Raw genomic sequence first — 18308 nt, 5'->3', positions numbered from 1 at the left:
CTTCTTTAGAAGAACAGACAGTGGAGAAGAATGCAGGACACACTTTGCTGGTGTGCTATGCCAACATTAAATCCCATTCACTCATCCTTTAAGTAAATGGAAAGTGGACTACAGGAGTAAGTTCTCTCATTGTTGAGAGAGAAATGAGTTGGTAGAAGGTGAGATGTTTTGCATGTTTGCAGTGATGAAAACCAAAATAGGGCAGCTCTAATCCCCAGGCTTAGATGGTACAGCCAGCAGCTGTCTATTGCAGGCTGCATTTTCCACCTCCACATACTTATTGTGCAATCTGCCTTTGCTAGCCATAAAACAAAAATGTGCCACTGGACAAAGTGACAGTCCTCCCAAAGTTTTCCCTGCGCAGGTGTTTAATCACCTATCCCAGTATTCCCAACCTCAAGCTTTCAAAATCATGAGTCAAGCCCCTCAAAATCATGAGATTCTTTTCCAAATAATACATTTCAGGGTTTGGGGGGTTTTTTGCTGCCTTTTGGGCCACTCAGTATTTAAAATCACGTACATTGCTTAACACCCCCTCCCCCCTTCACACACACACACCACAGAAACGGTGCTCCATGTAGGGTCCTGGGACCTGCTGTGATGACACCTGCTATTTAATACAAGGCTTGAATAAAGTGACCAGATTATCAAAATGAAGAAATGATGCCTGTCACTCCACACCCAGTCAGGAGTCTGTTCTCCGAACTCAGCCACTACTCTCACCTTAGTGAGGCTGCTGGCTAGAGCTCATGCCTACAGGCCTGTTCTCAGCTGGGCCCCAGTGATGGTGGTGTCACGCCTGTACCTCCACCAGGCTTCATCTCAATGCGCTGCTGTCCCCATGGGCTGAGACCAAGGGGAATGGCTTCCCAGAGTGCACAGCGGCACCTGCTGCAGAGGAGAGAGTGAGGGGGACTGTTGAACAATAAACACTTAGATCCCAGACCACTTACAGCTTTATAGATTAACAGTAACTCCTTGAATTCCCCCCTCACAGCACCCCTTCCCCCGCAAGCCTAGCAGGTGCTCAGTGCAGGTGATGGAGCAGGTATTCTGTATGCTCTCAACACGAAGCTCCAAAACGTGCCTTTGGAATTGCTCGGCACATAAATCAGGGGAAGTGTTTGGCATATTTATTTCCAAGAGACTGAAGCTTTATAGGGCAGAAGGAGGAAGTTCCCTACTGAGCAAAAGAAATAAAACTTAGTGGGGTCTGGGTGTTAACCACTGCTGATCCCTTTACAAGGTCAGAAATGCAGGCTGTGGGGATAAAATCTTCACGGGTATGAATTTCACTCATGGAGAGAAAGATTACGGTAAACTGAAACTAGTGTCACAAGTAATATACAAAATAGACACTTTTTACATTTAAAATTTACCTTGGCTAGTTTCCAAAACATTTACGCCTTCTCTCATTTTTGTGTTTAAAGCTTCAGTTCCTGCAGAAATCTTTCATCTGAACCATAGCAGACTCTATAGCATGATGAAAGGAAAAATGGGTACCTCTCGCCTGTACCTTTTTGCTCGGACTCTGTGTCAAGAATTACATGAGCACATGGACTACTTGGGCACAGCAGGAACGGAGAATCTCAGTGATCTAATAAGGTATGTGACTTTTATAATCAGTGCTCTATTGAACAGATGTCCATGTTTTTTGCTAAATAAATAGTAGCTGCAGCAGTGACAGTATTATAAAGTCTGCAGGTGGAGATCAGGCTGTGGGATCCCAGAAAAAAACTCCTCCAGGAATGCAGAGCAAGCGGTTCATTGCCTCGCTGTGCCCAGTGACTTAGAGCTGGCTGGTGCAGCTCATAAAGTCCTTGCGTCTGGAGAGGGTGGAGGCTGGGACTGGCTGCCATGGAGAAAAGTCTGTTACAAGTTTTGAAAAAAGGTAAGCACAGCCTCCTCTACTTACCAAGGTATTTGCCAAGGGGACCCCAGGTCAAGGATTCACATGTCTAGGAAGTTTCTCAAGTTATATTGGCAAGCACTGGCTCATGCACCCCTTGGCAGAACTAAACAATTCCCATAAAAATCCGGGGTGAAACCCTGTCCCCAGTGAGGTCAATGAGAGTTCTGCCATTGATTTCAGTGGAGCCAGGATTTCATGCCAGGTGTGCAAGAAGTACCTGGCTGACAATCTAATATTCTGTACAGACTTTTATGCCGCACTCATGACCACAGTATCTAAGCACCTTCTTATAGTGCATTAAGCAACATGACTAACATGTGTCATGTGTGTTTGTTCTCTCATCCTCTCCCCAAGGGAGAAGCGTGTGCAGTGGAATGTCTTTTTGGTAGGGAGGGAGGTTTTATTTTTTTTCATATAAATATACCTGTTGCTATACTAGAGAAGGCAAGGTAAAAGAAATGCACCTTGCACTCAGAGTGGAAAGTGATGAGGTTTATGATGAACCTCAATTCTTGGGGAAGTTCATTCCATATTTGCCTGGGCAGACCTGTACACTTCTCACCTGTTGATAACATAGCGCTTTTTCCCAGTTGTGCGGCTCATATACACTTTGGTAGGCCTGTGATTATGTGGAAATGAAGCTGAACCATATTTGTAAGGTGAGGCATTCAGTTGTTGTAGATCCAATGCCATTTATCACAAGGTACATCTGCTCTGCACAAATCTTAGAGAGGCATGTAGAGTACAGCTCTCCTTCCCTCCACCCCAGCATGGGTATAAATAGCTGTATGGATGGTGAAGCACTGCTTAGATGAGTAAAGACATGCCTGAGCCCTGTGGCTATGTATCCTATTTTTAGCACCAGGGAAAGGCTCCAGCAGTGGGGAAAGGCTCTGGCATGGGGGAGGCAGCAGGGAAAGACTCTGGCAGTGGGGGGAAAGCTCTGGGATCTGCCCACCTTTGCCTCCTTTTCCCCACCACAGGCAGCTGCCAGGGCCTTTCCCCGTTTCAGGGAAAGATTCTGCCAGCAGGGAAAGACTCTGGCAGAGAGGAAGCTGTGTGGAAAGGCATTTCCCCACTGCCTCCCCTCTTCCAGAGCCTTTCACTGGTGTGTGTAGCTACTCACTGCAGTGTGGCAATGGCTTGTTTTTCACTCAGGCTTATAACTACACATACCCACCCCTGCCAGTGGTGTGCAGTGCAGACCTATCATAAAACTTAAGCCAATTAGGTCATGTCATAAATATAAAGGGAAGGGTAACCACTTTTCTGTATACAGTGCTATAAAATCCCTCCTGGCCAGAGGCAAAACCCTTTCACCTGTAAAGGATTAAGAAGCTAAGGTAACCCTGCAGGCACCTGACCCAAAATGGCCAATGGGGGGACAAGATTCTTTCAAATCTGGAGGGGGGGTGGGGAAGAAAGGGTTTGGTCTATCTGTGTGATGTTTTTGCTGGGAACAGATCAGGAATGAAGCCTTACAACTCCTGTTAAGTTAGTAAGTAATCTAGCTAGAAAATAGAAAAGGAGTATTTGTGGCACCTTAAAGACTAACAAATTTATTTGAGGAGCTGTAGCTCACGAAAGCTTATGCTCAAATAAATTTGTTAGTCTCTAAGGTGCCACAAGTACTCCTTTTCTTTTTGCGAATACAGACTAACACGGCTGCTACTCTGAAACCTAGCTAGAAAATGCATTAGATTTTCTTTTGTTTAATGGTTGGTAAAATAAACTGTGCTGGATGGAATGTATATTCCTGTTTTTGTGTCTTTTGTAACTTAAGGTTTTGCCTAGAGGGATTCTCTATGTTTTGAATCTGATTACCCTGTAAGGTATTTACCATCCTGATTTTACAGAGGTGATTCTTTTACGTTTTCTTTAATTAAAATTCTTCTTTTAAGAACCTGATTGATTTTTCATTGTTCTTAAGATCCAAGGGTTTGGGTCTGTGGTTCACCTGTACAAATTGATGAGGATTATTATCAAGCGTTCCTCAGAAAAGGGGGTGTAGGGCTTGGGGGGATATTTTGGGGGAAGATGTCTTCAAGTGGGCTCTTTCCCTGTTCTTTGTTTAAAACGCTTGGTGGTGGCAGCATACAGTTCAAGGACAAGGCAAAGTTTGTACCTTGGGAAAGTTTTAACCTAAGCTGGTAAGAATAAGCTTGGGGGGTCTTGCATGCAGGTCCCCACATCTGTACCTTAGAGTTCAGAGTGGGGAAGGAACCTTGACACGTCATAACTAAGATAATCAACTACAGAAAGGGGAATCTAATAAATCTTGTGTTGTACACTTTTATTATGTGCCTTTTGTTTGGTATTGGTTGGTTATAAAATGGGGGCTGAAAAAACTGAAATACACACTGGTTGAAAAATGTTTATATAGCTGACCTGGAGCTGAAATGCATTGAGCCAGCAGATGGCTCTAGAGAGACAGCAGGAGAAATGTAGCTTATGATACTTAGAAAGGCAAACTAAATGAAACCATCCCTGTCTCTAATAGTCATTAAACAGTAGCTGGAGCTCAGGAGAAGATGTTAGGAATTCATAGATCTAATGACTCCCAATGAAATCTGCTGGGGATGTGTGCAGGGGGAAGGAGACAAATGAGCAGGCTGGGAGGGAGGCAGAGAGGGGGAGGGAAGCGTCCCCTAGCCCAGCAGGACTCAGGATGGGGCTACATTTCTAAGCCCCTGTTGTGGGTATCACCCAGGAGAAGGGATTCTGGTGCAGCCACCAACTGGGGAAGTCCTAGCATGGAAGCTCATTTGGAATCAGACTGATGGATAATGGGGGTGGGGAGAGGGTATTCCAAAGGACAGGGCCATCCTGCGGCTACTTGGTAGAGTAAGTGCTCACTAACTGGTAAAATTTGACCACAAGCTGAGGGCTTGTGCAAGGGCTATTCATCACATAGGTCCCACTTAAACTCTGTGTTGAGGGCTTAAGTCCTGCTGGCCCCTCTACACAGGGGAGAATTTCATCCCAGCATGAGTTAAGGTTCGACTGTTAGGCCCAAAGAGTTATTTTTCTGTTGGTAATCAAACAGGCCTGGCAAGATGCTAGAACAGCTTCCCATTGGCCTAATGCTGCAGTGCTTCTGTTACAGATCTGTCATGTATCCAGCAACCGTAAATATCTTATTTGGAAAAGACGTCTGTCCAACAAACAAGAGTGACATCAAGGAGTTTGAAGAGCATTTTCAGAAGTATGATGAGGATTTTGAATATGGGTCCCAGATGCCTGAGTATTTTATGAGGTAACGGAGCGGGTGGGGGAATGGGGCAAGTCTTGCAAACCTATTAGAAGTGTCTTATCCTGGTAACCCTAGCAGCATTTCCTCGGAAACCAATGTTCTGCCTTTGACTCCATCTTGGTCATATGCAGTGTTAGTTGGGCTTTAAATTTTGTCCCTTAAAAATTAGGCTCCTGATTCTCCTCTAACGTATATTGGTGTAAAACTTGGATAACTCCACTAAAGTCAATGGAATTACACCACTGCATGAGGAGAATCAGGTCCTATGTGCTGGTTTTGTAAAAGATGTCCCATCCTGTCATTTTATTCTCTTGGGCCAGCACTTCAGTATTTTGTGCCCAACCTGAGGCATCTTGGGCCTTATTTTTAGTTGTAAGCACTCACAGACCTCATTGCCTTCAGATGAGAGCTGTGAGTGCTCAGTAGCTCTGAAAATCAGACCTTGTTTTCTCAGATTGGACACCCAATGACTGAGACACCCAAAGTTAATGGTTACTTTTGGAAAAATTTGGCCTAAGTAACCTGTCCAAGGTCACACAGGAAACCAGTAGCAGAGCTGGCAGGAAAATCTAAGAGTGCTGAGTGTCAGGTCTCTCTTCTAGCCATCAGATCATGTGTTTAGCTATTGTGGGTTTCAGAGTTGCTGAGCAGCCGCTGCTGATGTTGACGCAACAGTACTGAAAAATCAGCTTGGTACGTCTGTCCCTCAAAGGAAGAGTGCCGAGGTGCTCGGAGAAGCCTTGGAGAGAAAGCGAGGAGACCTCTTCCGTGAAAGTGATGTTGCGCTGTGCTGCCTGAATTGTTTCCCCAAATGCATTTCAAATCATTCCTATTTTTTTTTCTTCACAGAAAGTGGTCTAAATCCAAAAAATGGCTTCTAAAAGTGTTAGAAAAAGTGGTAGCAGACGCTGAGAGAGCCAATCCGTCAGAGAGCAATACCAAGGTAAATCTGTGTGTTCCATTTCCCCACAACTTACTACAACTTACTACCTCAGAAGCCTTGCTTTTCCTTCATCCACCCCAGAGACAGAAAGGGAAAGTGGTATGGAGTCTGCCCAACTGTATGCCTGGATTGTGGGAAACAGGGCGACATAAGATGACTATTCCATGCTTGTCATGAGTGTTAGGTCTGCTACACTGCACAGGACCCCTTGGAAACTGGGGAAAGCCCAGACTCTTAAAGATACTGTGTTATGGAGGGATGAGCCCTGACTACTAGGGGATTGAGACAAAGGAGTGTGGGAATCCACTTTGGATGAAGCAAAAGTGGGCCTCAGAGCGGTTTGGGGGACACAGAGGAATTGCCCTGAAAAAAATCTCAAACTTTAGGAAGTAGGATTATCCATGTGGGGAAGCCAGGCTTCAGAGGATCTAGCAACCTTACTCTAGGCCTTATGGCAAAGAGAATACCTGCCCTGTAGTGCCCCCTTCTGACCAAGTGTGGCTCTGCAGAGGTGGAAGCATCTACCCAATTTTTAGAAAATCGTACCCTAAGACACTAATGTGTGTGTGTATATTTATGCTTTTACTTATAACAGACACTGCTGCAGCATCTCCTGGATAACTTGCATGGAAAACATTTAGCTCCCAATTATGCTCTCTTATTGCTCTGGGCCTCGCAAGCAAATGCTATGCCTGTAAGTATGATGGCTGCAGGAACACTTTCTTTCCTCTTTGATTGGACCAGATAACTCCATATCTGATTTTTTTTTTTTTCAATACTCGTCCTCAAAGGAAACCTGCACAACACCTTGTTGTGGGGTAGGGGGTAGTTCAGTACCAGTCCTGGCAGCACTGCCTGGTGGCAGTACTCTGGGTTATGCTGCCCAGTGGCGAGCATCAATAGCCAGGGGTAGGGGAACCCAGGCCACCCCTGCTCCACCAGGTTCCAATCCAGGGCCCAGTGAAACAATAATTCAAAATGTTTGGCCTAGGGGTTAGGGTGCTCCTTGGGCCACTTCCTACCCTGGCTTCTGTTTCTCTGTTGGCATCACTGGGAGCCGCTGAGTCCTCCCTAGAGCCCTCTCTGTCCGTGGTTCAATCGGTCTTGCTCTTGCAATTGCATCTCTTCATCATCAACCTCTCCAATTGAAAGGCCTCAGGTGGTCTGGTGATGAGGCCTGGGTCCCGCTGCATGGGGCCTTGGCGGGTTCTCAGTAGGAGCCTGAAACACACAACTGCTCCCCTGCTCCATCCACCCTGACTGAGCTAAGCTGCTCCCTTTTGAACTCAGCCTTCATTGTGACGCTTTCTGGGCCCAGAGCTGCTCCTTAACCATTTTCTCACCAGTGTGGGGGTTGTACACCCCACCACACACCTTCAAAAGATGAGCCTAGGAACTTAAATTCATAACTGTGCAAGACACCAAAAACTATGGACTCAACAGGGATGCTGCTTTTATGGCTCATTAAAACAATTTTGTAACACACCACACCGCCCGCTACCCTTAATTGCCCAATTCAAACCCCTTATGCATAACATCTAGCCCTCAATTTCTCACTTCATTTCAAGGGACCACCTCCAACATGCACTACCTCTTATGCTTAACAATCTGTCCCACCTTATATTTAGCTCAGATGCTGTGATTTCCTTCCCCCATGCCTGAAGAAGAGCTCTGTGTAGCTTGAAAGTTTGTATCTTCCACCAACAGAAGTTGGTCCAATAAAAAATATTACCTCACCCACCTTGCCTCTCTAGTATCCTGGGACCAACATCCTATAGACTTATTAAAAACTGCCTTATTGTGAGTAAGCTCTTCAGATGGGATTTTTAGGCCTTGTCCACACTAGAGTTGTACCACTTTAACTAGACTGGTATAGTTATACTGGTACACTCCACCCTGCCATAGATGCACTTATATCTGTATAAAAGTGCTTTATACGGACATTCCTCTTCCTGTAAGAGGAATAAGCCATACTATTATAAGGCACTTTTTTTTACTAGTATAACTGCCTCCATCCTCAGGGCTATTCTGGTTTAACTATATCAGTAAATAAATCTCACCTCCAACAGATAGATACCTGTACAAAATCTGTATATAGACCAGACTTTCTGCTTAATCAGCAAGGGAAGAGATACTTCTAGTTTTGAAGTAGCTCTGCTTTTGATTTCATATTACTTCAGGGAATTTTCACCTTCTCAAAGTATAAACTACTTCATGCATAATCAGTTAAAACTTCATGTCCACAAATTCACTTTGTTTTGCAGGTAATTAAAACATTTCTTTGATGACACTGCCATACTGATATGACTTACTAGAGTAATGCTCTGCAGATTATTATATGCAGTATTATTTTAGAGATGTCAGTCCTAGGATATTAGAGCAGAGGTCCCCGAAGTATGGGACGCTCCCCCCAGGGGGGCGTGGAAGAATGTCCAGTGGGGCACGATGGGGCCCAGGCCTGTCCCCACAGGGCACGGGCAGGGAGTGCCACCTAGCCCCTCTCCGCCTCCAGCTCTGCTCTGGTCCCGCCCCAGTCGCGTCCCCAGCTGCCAGCTCTGCACCTGGTCCCGGCCCCAGCCTCAGTGTAGCTCCACTCCCAGCCCTGCACTAGCCCCCAGCCTTGGCTGCTGACTGTGGCTCCGTTCCCGGCCCCAGACCCACGCCCAGCTATGGCCCCTTACCCCATCTGTGTCCATCTCCTCCCTCCCCCAACGAGCCACGGCCCTGCTCCTGTATTAGAGAGACAAGGTGGGTAAAGTAGTATCTTTTATGGGAGCAACTTCTGTTGGTGAGAAAGACAAGCTTTTGTGCTATACAGGGGTCTTACTTATCAAGTTATTAGGCTTATCTATCTTATAAACATTAGTGGGAATTTGGTACCTCATTTTTCCATTTATGTGGCTGAAACCTAATTGCATGCAAAGCATATGGCATACTAATTCATTTTAATGCCTGGGTATCTGAAATTAGAGTGAATGTAGGCACTGTATATTTCACACTCCTTTTTATAGTTTAAAGTAGAAACAGGAAAAGGCTCATTTAAGAGGAACGTGCAAGTATTCAGCAGAGGAGGAGACTGAATTTTACCCAGACTGTGAGCTCTTACTCCCACTGTTAGGGTTACTCACCCAACCAAGTAGACCCATGGAAATCATTGGGATTACTCAGGTTAGTAACTAGTCAACAATGGCAACAAGAGTTCACAATCCAGCCCTTAATCTTTTGTCAGCTTTTTATCTGACCTTTTATTAGACATACGGGGCAGATTTTCGCAGCTGGGTACAACATTGTTCCCACAAAATGCATTTACACCCAGTGATGGGGTAGTCTGCCACTTAAAGGCACAGGTAGCATTGCCTTTTAAGGGTTTGAAAGGATCTACCTCTCTATCTTCTTCTACCTTTGGTCCCATCTCTATGGGGTCGGCTCTTTGCATCCTCCTCCATTCCAGTCTGTATTGAAGCAGTTCCTTGGAAATGCTGCAACTAATATATATAAAATATGGACCTAAGGGGGACATGGAGAGAAAGCAGTCTGTTGTGATAATTGGACCTACAAATTTACCATAGAATCATAGAATATCAGGGTTGGAAGGGACCTCAGGAGGTCATAGAGTCCAACCCCCTGCTCAAAGCAGGACCGATCCCCAATTAAATCATCCCAGCCAGGGCTTTGTCAAGCCTGACCTTAAAAACTTCTAAAGAAGGAGATTCCACCACCTCCCTAGGTAACGCATTCCAGTGTTTCACCACCCTTCTAGTGAAAAAGTTTTTCCTAATATCCAACCTACACCTCCCTCACTGCAACTTGAGACCATTACTCCTTGTTCTGTCATCTGCTACCACTGAGAACAGTCTAGAGCCATCCTCTTTGGAACCCCCTTTCAGGTAGTTGAAAACAGCTATCAAATCTCCCCTCATTCTTCTCTTCCATAGACTAAACATCCCCAGTTCCCTCAGCCACTCCTTTTAAGTCATGTGTTCCAGTCCCCTAATCATTTTTGTTGCCCTCCGCTGGACTTTCCAATTTTTCCACAGCCTTCTTGTAGTGTGGGGCCTAAAACTGGACACAGTACTCTAGATGACGCCTCACCAGTGTCGAATACAGGGGAATGATCACGTCCCTCGATCTGCTGGCAATGCCCCTACATATACATCCCAAAATGCCATTGGCCTTCTTGGCAACAAGGGCACACTGTGACTCATATCCAGCTTCTCGTCCACTGTAACCCCTAGGTCCTTTTCTGCAGAACTGCTGCCGAGCCATTCGGTCCCTAGTCTGTAGCAGTGCATTGGATTCTTCCTTCCTAGGTGCAGGACTCTGCACTTGTCCTTGTTGAACCTCATCCGATTTCTTTTGGCCCAATCCTCCAATTTGTCTAGGTCCCTCTGTATCCTATCTACCTCTCCTCCCAGTTTAGTGTCATCTGCAAGCTTGCTGAGGGTGCAATCCACACCATCCTCCAGATAATTTATGAAGATATTGAACAAAACTGGCCCCAGGACCAACCCTTGGGGCACTCCACTTGATACTGGCTGCCAACTAGACATTGATCACTACCCTTTGAGCCCGACAATCTAGCCAGCTTTCTATCCACCTTATAGTCCATTCATCCGGCCCATACTTCTTTAACTTGCTGGCAAGAATACTGTGGGAGACAGTGTCAAAAGCTTTGCTAAAGGTAAGGAACAACATGTCCACTGCTTTCCCTTCATCCACAGAACCAGTTATCTCGTCATAGAAGGCAATTAGATTATTATTAGCTTATGCTCAAATAAATTGGTTAGTGTCTAAGGTGCCACAAGTACTCCTTTTCTTTTTGCGAATACAGACTAACACGGCTGCTATTCTGAAACCTACCATCTAAGAGACTGTCAAAAAGGGGGCTTTTCCTCCTAAAACTCTCTCCAGCTAAAGGGAATGAGAAATGTTGTTAAAATGAATCTTACAGTATATTTTACATTTCAAGTGCTTGAACTGTTTTTGCTTCTTCTCCGTATCTCTAATAAAACATTAAATTTTTTAATGGCATGTTTGTCCTGGTGTTAAGCAGGCTGAGGTCTCTATATACCAAACCCCGGACCTTATTTAGCGCTGTTTAATGTTGTACAATGACTGGGTTATGTTTACACCTTTGGCCAATATATTCTATCTAAATTAATACAACAGCTCCTAGGAACGATTCGTGCTTGGAAGCAAATTCTATCACTGTACATTTAAGGACCCTGGGCCAGGAGTTTTGCAGAGAGGGTGAGCCAAGATTCCTCTCTCATCCAACCAACGGGGAATGAGCTGGGAGAGGGGCACTAGCATATATACTGCCTATTCCCTCCAGGGCAAACACCAGGGATATCGGCAGAGAAACACTGTCCAGCTGAGTGCCCTGAAGGCTAATTAAGGAGAAGGGGGCAGCTGAAGGAGCAGCTGACAAAGGCCTTACGATAGACTATCCCACAACTCAGCTGCAGGGAAGAGAGCTGTGTACAAGACAATTTGATTAACATGACGCAACTCCAGAGAAGAGAGCCGTTTAAGGGGAGAGAGTGAGAGGCTAAATTAATGCAGCCACACTCCAAGGAGAAGAGCTTAGGGAAAGACTGAAAAGGAATAATCTAGGCCTAGTCTACTCTACAGTGTTAGATTGACATAAAGCATTTAATGTTGACCTAACTCTGTAAGCATCTACACTACAATGCAGCATCCACCGATGTAACTCGCCCACTATATTGACTTAACTCCACCTCCTCGAGAGGCGTAGTGCGTAGGTCAATATAGCTAGGTCAACACAGTGTCAGCGTAGACACTTACATCAACTGTTGCTGCCTTTCAGAAGCCAACCCACAATGCCCCACACTGACAGTTAAATCGGTGCAATCGCTCGTGGGGAGGATGCACACCGCTGACCCAAATAGCACAGTGTGGATATGCAAAAGGGTTAATTACTGCGGTGGGTGTATGTTGACATAACTTAGGTCGACTTAATTTTGTAGTGTAGACTTACCCCTAGAGAAGGAACTGAGAAGGGTTCCACAAACAGGCTGGCTACAGATGCAGGAAAGAAGTCTCTCATGAAGGAAGGAAACAGAGATCACTAGTTGGACTAGGCCTGCGATGATGACTGTCCCCAGGTGTATTTGTGGCTCTGGCTAGACTAGAGAGCTTACAGTGGAGCATCTACACCGATGCAGCTGCACCTCTGTAAGCTCCCTAGTGTAGCTGCGTTAAGCTGTTGGGAGAGAGCTCTCCCATTGGCTTAATTAATCCATCCCCAATGAGCGGCAATAGCTACGTCAGCAGGAGAAGCTCTCCTGCTGATATAGCGCAGTCCACACTGTCGCTTAGGTCGGAGTAACTTACATCACTCAGAGGGGTGGCTTATTCCCACCCCTGAGTGACGTAAGTCATACCAACATCAGTGGTAGTGCAGACATGGCCTGAGTGAGCGCCTACGTAGGCTGATGGCTCTTGTTAATAATAAGTGCGACCCTTGAAAAGGGTGTGCTCTTTGATAAAAAGATTTGTGTGGGCTTGTTTATAAGCTGGGTGAAGGGAAGTGTGGTGCCACTCCTAACTGAAAGGGGGTACACCGCTGTGACCCCATGTCATCACACACTCACAAAAGGAATTGGGTAATTGTGCACAAACATTCATTTTGTACAAGTAAAGCTTTTCAACAGGAGACACGTGCGCCTGTGTTTTGCCCTTCCCTGCATTTAAAACTTGAATTGCAGTTCATTGGTTTGCAAATGCATTTCAGCATTATATTCTCGCTAATCACCTAACTCTCTTGCACTGGCTTTCCACTGACTTTAGTAGCCACTTCCGACTGACAAAGGTGTAAGTGGGATGAGACTCAGGTTCATTATCCCAGGGCCTCTGGCAATCTCTCAGACCACTTAGCAGTTTTTGAAACTCCTTCACATACTCTCCATGTCCATCGTGAATCAATAGAAGTCACATTGTTCTACAGTGTCATCCTCATCTGCTTTCCGTGAGGGAGGGGCCCACTCCAAATACCCCTTAAAACTTAGGGTGGTTTGGATCTGGACTTGAGCTTTGTGACTTAGAATCATAGGCGTAGGGCTGGACGAGACCTCGAGAGGTTGAGTCCCATCCCCTTAAGTATACCTAGATCACCCCAGACAGATGTGTCTCTAGCCTGTGCTTCTGACCTGACACTTTTACAATACAGCTCTGTAATTCTGAGGTAACTTCTTTCAGTCTCTTTCTTTAGGTGGCATTTTGGACTCTGGCATTTATACTATCCCACCCTTCTATTTACAAGAACATCATGGAGGACCTCGTTTCTGTTTTCGGCAAAGCAGGTAATAAACCAGAAATAAATGACTGTCGAATTCTAGAATATACATTTAAAAAATAACAATCTGTTCTGAATTTGTACAGGGCCAGGCATTGGGGTTACTAGGCATAACTGCAATACAAATAATAACTGGCCAAACCCTGAGATCTTTACTCAGGATTTGCTCATCCTTACTCAAGCAAACCTACCTGTTGATGTCAATGCAAGAAAAATAAAAATTGAGTAAGAACTCAGCAAGGATCTAAGGATTTGGCTCTTCAGGCTCAGCCCTAGCATTTGGGTGAAATCTCTCATATCTTCTAAGGGCTTTCTTGTCAAAGGAACAAGGCTTGATTCTGACTTGAAAGCTGTTTCAAACGGTTATACTCCATTGACTTCGGTGGAGTTACTTCTGGAAATAATGTTTGAAGCATTACTAAGGCCAGTGCCAGAGAAGCGGAGAGAATTCAGGACATCCTGGCTCGAAGCCCCATGTTTAATATACAATCATGTCTTTTAGGAAGCATTACTCACTCGTTCTCCTCAAGTCCATGGAAGGGTGGACAGATCTGCCTGTAATAGCTGTGCTCATTCCTGAAGGCAAATTCCTTGTGTCCCTGTTGTATTTGGGCTGAGACTGCTCTGATCTTGCTTCCATTGACTCACTCAGAACTGGAAAGCAGGATTTTCTTAGTCAAGGAAATTTACTTGTGGAACTCCCTTGTATTGGAGGTCTACCTGTCTTCATTGTTGGCTGCGACCAGGGCATGCTGCAAGTCCTACTTGTTTTGGTCTGTTTACTGTGAACTATTTATGCCCCCATCATGTTTGATTTATTTAGCATTTGCCAAAGTCTCTCTTCCTATTTTGTGTGTGTGCCCAATGGGAACCTTTGTGTATGGCTGGTTTTCCTGAAGGTTATTGTGTGCCATTGGGCCACAGAGTATTTCTGTGATGTTGCCTTGCTGTGCATTTGGTCTGGCTGCCTTTCCTTTTTCCATGTTTTATCATCTCATGTTGTCATTCCTGCAGCGTGCTTCATTGCCTTCAATAGGCACCTTATAAACTGCTTCCATTTTTAAAACTGTCTTGAGAGTTAGTGAGCCTAACACAGTATGTAAAAGTAAGATCCAATAACTTACCCAAGTTATTGTCTTACAATGGACTCTATGAACATATAACAAACCTAAGGAAATAAAATAAAGAATAGGGTGGGCACTGAGGTGCTTAATTATTAATACTATTTTTAGTGCCCAAAATTGTGCTTGGATGCCCCACAGAACAAGTCAAAGCTGCTGCCCCAAAGAGCATGCCATCTAAGTTCAGTGTGACACAATGCAAGTCAGGGTCATAACACAGATACAATGAAAGAGTAGGGGAGCAGAAACACACAGATAACAGGGTCGTGTGATTAGACAGTAAGGAATGTAACATATTTAAGGTTCTGCGAATTTAAATGGGTTTTAAAAATAGGTTCAGTGAGATTCTGCACAGCAATAATACCTTCTGTAACACTTTTTATCAGCAGATCTCAAAGCGCTTTACAAAGGAGGTCAGTATCATTCTCCCTATTTTGCAGATAGGGAAACTAAGGCACGGAGTGGTGAAGTGACTTGCCGAATGTCACCCAGCAGGCCCATTGCAGAGCTAAGAATAGAACCAAGGTCTGCTGAAGCCCAGTTCAGTGTTTCATTCACTAGGTCTCAGTATCCATCTACATACGTCGTTTAACACAGTTTAAAACTAGAACTGGTCAAAATTTTACATACACCTCAAAAATTACCATTTTTCATCAACATTTTGTCAAGTTTTTGTTGAGCTATCACAAGTCTGAAACTTGTTGACCAGATATATTTGAAACCCTTACATGCTAAAACAATACCAAAGTGGCTTAGCCAGCCAGAGTATAAAACTGTTTGAGGAATGCATTCTAGAGGCACTCTACCAGAAGTCCTCTAGCAAAATGTTTCAGTGCATGATGAAATCTCATAACCCATGTGAAATCTTGTACTTCTTACTGTCTTATTCATACATTATTATTTCTTATAATGCAACAGGTAAAGAGAATATTGAAATATCTGAAGATGACCTTAAGAAGCTTATCTTAATTAAATGGTGCACTTTGGAAGCCATACGGCTAAGGTCTCCAGGTGCAATCACTAAGAAAGTGGTGACTCCAATAAAAATTCAGGTAGGTTTGTTTTTATGAGGCTGTCATAGTACACTGTAATCCTTCTAGAAGTCACCATCCCAAATGTATCTGGACATAATAAATTAGGCATAGGGAACCCCAATCCTTATTTAAATCAGGATACTCAGGAATCTCCTAAACAAACATTTGGGAGAAAAGCTATCTTGGGTAAAGAAGTGGCATTACCACCCATTCAGGACATAATCCAAAGGTCATTTGACTTCAACAGGAGTGTTTCTGTGGATCTCACTAGGTTTCAGATCAAGCTCTTAATGAGAGGACTATCTAGGTTTACAATCCACTTCTGAATACAGTCCTTCAGCAAGAACCAGGGAAGACCAGATTTAACATTCCTGTTACATCTAATGTTAAAAAACCACTTCAGGCCTTTCTTATATGTAATAAAGAAGCAGCAACAACAACAAAAGGTGCAAACCCATTTTCCCCTTGCATCACATCCTTAATACACACAATAGTGCTTTACCAGCTGCACTTCCTCTCTAGCAAGGCCTTTCATTCTGTTTTTGGTGAACCAGCAGCATTCATAATGTTTTGAGAGCAGACTGAACTTGCAATTATCTATTTCTTTACTTCAGAATTGTTTCTCTTGCTTTTAGACTTTCACCATCCCTGCAGGTGACATGCTGATGTTGTCTCCGTATTGGGTGCACAGGAATCCAAAATACTTTCCAGACCCTGAAACATTCAAACCTGTAAGTTGCCTCTTTTGATGTATTTATTTTGCTCTCTCTTCTCCTTTTTGCATGTAATTAGATCCAAAACATATTGTTGAGTGCATCTTCCTTTAAGGTTGCTTTCAGGAAGATATTAATCCTATCCCTAGAATACTCACTATATGGATTAATGCCCTAGTATTTATAGGGGAAGAAAGCATGCACAAAGAAGAGGGACCTGCTGGAATGAGCAAGATCCTCCAGTTCAAGAACATATTTATGTTTAAAATATTTTTGTGTAATCACCGCCACTCTGAAGTAGCAAATTGTATCTTGCTGGTAAATTGCAAATACATATAGGACTTGATCCAAAGCCCATTGAAGTCAGTCAATTAAAAGACTCCCATTGACTTGCACTGAGCCTGGTCTGGAGCCCAGTGATTCCTCCACTGGACATCTGTTTTATACCTCATCTCTGTGTATTTTACCCATCTGCATTGTCTTCAAGTCCCTCCTCAAAACTCTCCTTTGCCATGGTACCTACAAAGAACTTGCATCAATTAGGCTGCTGGTGTGCTGTGACCACTGCCTATCACCAATATGAGAGAGACAAGGTGGGTGAAGTAGCATCTTTCATTGGACCAGCTTCTGTTTGTGAGAGAGACAAGCTTTTGAACTTACAGAGAGCTCTGGTCCATGACTCTTAGAAGACAGGATGAAAGTATCAGAGGGGTAGCCATGTTAGTCTGGATCTGTAAAAGTGGCAAAGAGTCCTGTGGCACCTGTGATACAGGGAGGCCAGGGAGCAGTGGTAGAATGGTCAAGGGGAAATATATAAGCCCTAGGCTAATTAAGGCGTGGTTCCCTGTAGACTAGGGAGGGTTGCTACAGGTTAATTGAAGCACTTGTCAGGAACTGAAGGAAAAAAACCCTGCTTCAGGCAGTCAAGGGTAGAGGAAGGAGAGAGGACTGGAGCTTGGAGGTGTGTTGAGAGATTTGGAAGACCTGAGAACTGAAGTAAAGGAGACCCTGCCACAGCAGGAGAAGGAGATTCCCTTCCCCCCAGCATCTAAGGACCAAGGGTAACCCCACCTAAGGGGCACAAGGGTAAGAAACCCGCAGGGGTTGAGAGGGGCTGGGACTCAGAGGAAGGAGCAAACCCAGACCCCTCCCCCGCTTCCCTTCTCTACCACCTTCCTGGGCTAGTAGCGGGGTCCTCAGCACCCAAGAGCAGGGGCAAAGGGTGGCATCTTAGCCCCTCCCCAAGAAAAGCACAGGACCCACCATATGAACATCGGCCATCTTGCCACACACCTTATAGACTAACAGACGTATTGGAGCATAAGCTTTCGTGGGTGAATACCCACTTTGTTGGATGCATGTATGAAAGATGCTTGTATGAAAGATCCTATGCATAATTAAATTTGCATTGCCTGGTATTACCTTGCAATTCAGGGAGAACTAAGGACAAAGTGTGAGCCTTCACTCTGAATCAGCTTGCTTCAGTGAGGTAAGGGCTAGATTTAAAGGCACTTAGGTGCCTAAACATGCAGGTAAGGTGCCTAGTTGGATTGTCAAAAGCACCTAAGTGCCTAAATCCTACTTGGCACCTTCCTGCTCCTTTAGGGGCCTAAATGTCTTTGTCAATCTGGCCCTAAATTCCTGTCTTAAATGGGCTTGACTAAATTACCTTGTTTACAAATCCATATGCTAGCAACACAGTGCTCAAGTAATCTTAACAGGTTGAAGGGAGCTTTATATGCCAGGATTAGCTGTCCCAGTCATTTTTAGCCTGGAAAAATGTTAAGCTTATTTATACAAGGCTGATTTGGAAAAAAAATGTTTTCTTCCCACAGGATCGTTGGAAAGAGGCAAATTTAGAGAAGAATGCTTTCTTGGACGGCTTTGTGGCATTTGGAGGAGGGAAGCATCAGTGTCCAGGAAGGTCAGTGAAACAGCTGGGGTTTATTTATTCCTAAACCCTGCAGAGAACAGCTTCCTCACTGTGGGACTCCTCTTTTTTTTTTTTTTTTTT

The 18308-nt window shown here is 44.5% G+C and overlaps 1 protein-coding gene across 3 annotated transcripts in view; it reads left to right on the top strand.

Annotated features, from left to right (window-relative positions):
- LOC125634650 (24-hydroxycholesterol 7-alpha-hydroxylase-like) overlaps nt 1-18308 on the top strand; it is a 49731-nt gene that overhangs the window by 17343 nt on the left and 14080 nt on the right. For all 3 annotated transcript variants that reach the window (XM_048845684.2, XM_075126374.1, XM_075126373.1), the window contains exons 3-10: nt 1431-1605; nt 5019-5168; nt 6015-6108; nt 6704-6802; nt 13343-13433; nt 15466-15599; nt 16217-16312; nt 18130-18218. In XM_048845684.2, the coding sequence (XP_048701641.2) occupies nt 1431-1605; nt 5019-5168; nt 6015-6108; nt 6704-6802; nt 13343-13433; nt 15466-15599; nt 16217-16312; nt 18130-18218 (928 nt within the window). The remainder of the gene's footprint in view (nt 1-1430; nt 1606-5018; nt 5169-6014; nt 6109-6703; nt 6803-13342; nt 13434-15465; nt 15600-16216; nt 16313-18129; nt 18219-18308) is intronic.

Source organism: Caretta caretta, chromosome 3, assembly GCF_965140235.1.
Source record: "Caretta caretta isolate rCarCar2 chromosome 3, rCarCar1.hap1, whole genome shotgun sequence".
Lineage (NCBI taxonomy): Eukaryota > Metazoa > Chordata > Testudines > Cheloniidae > Caretta > Caretta caretta.
This window is presented reverse-complemented; position numbering and strand designations above follow the sequence as displayed.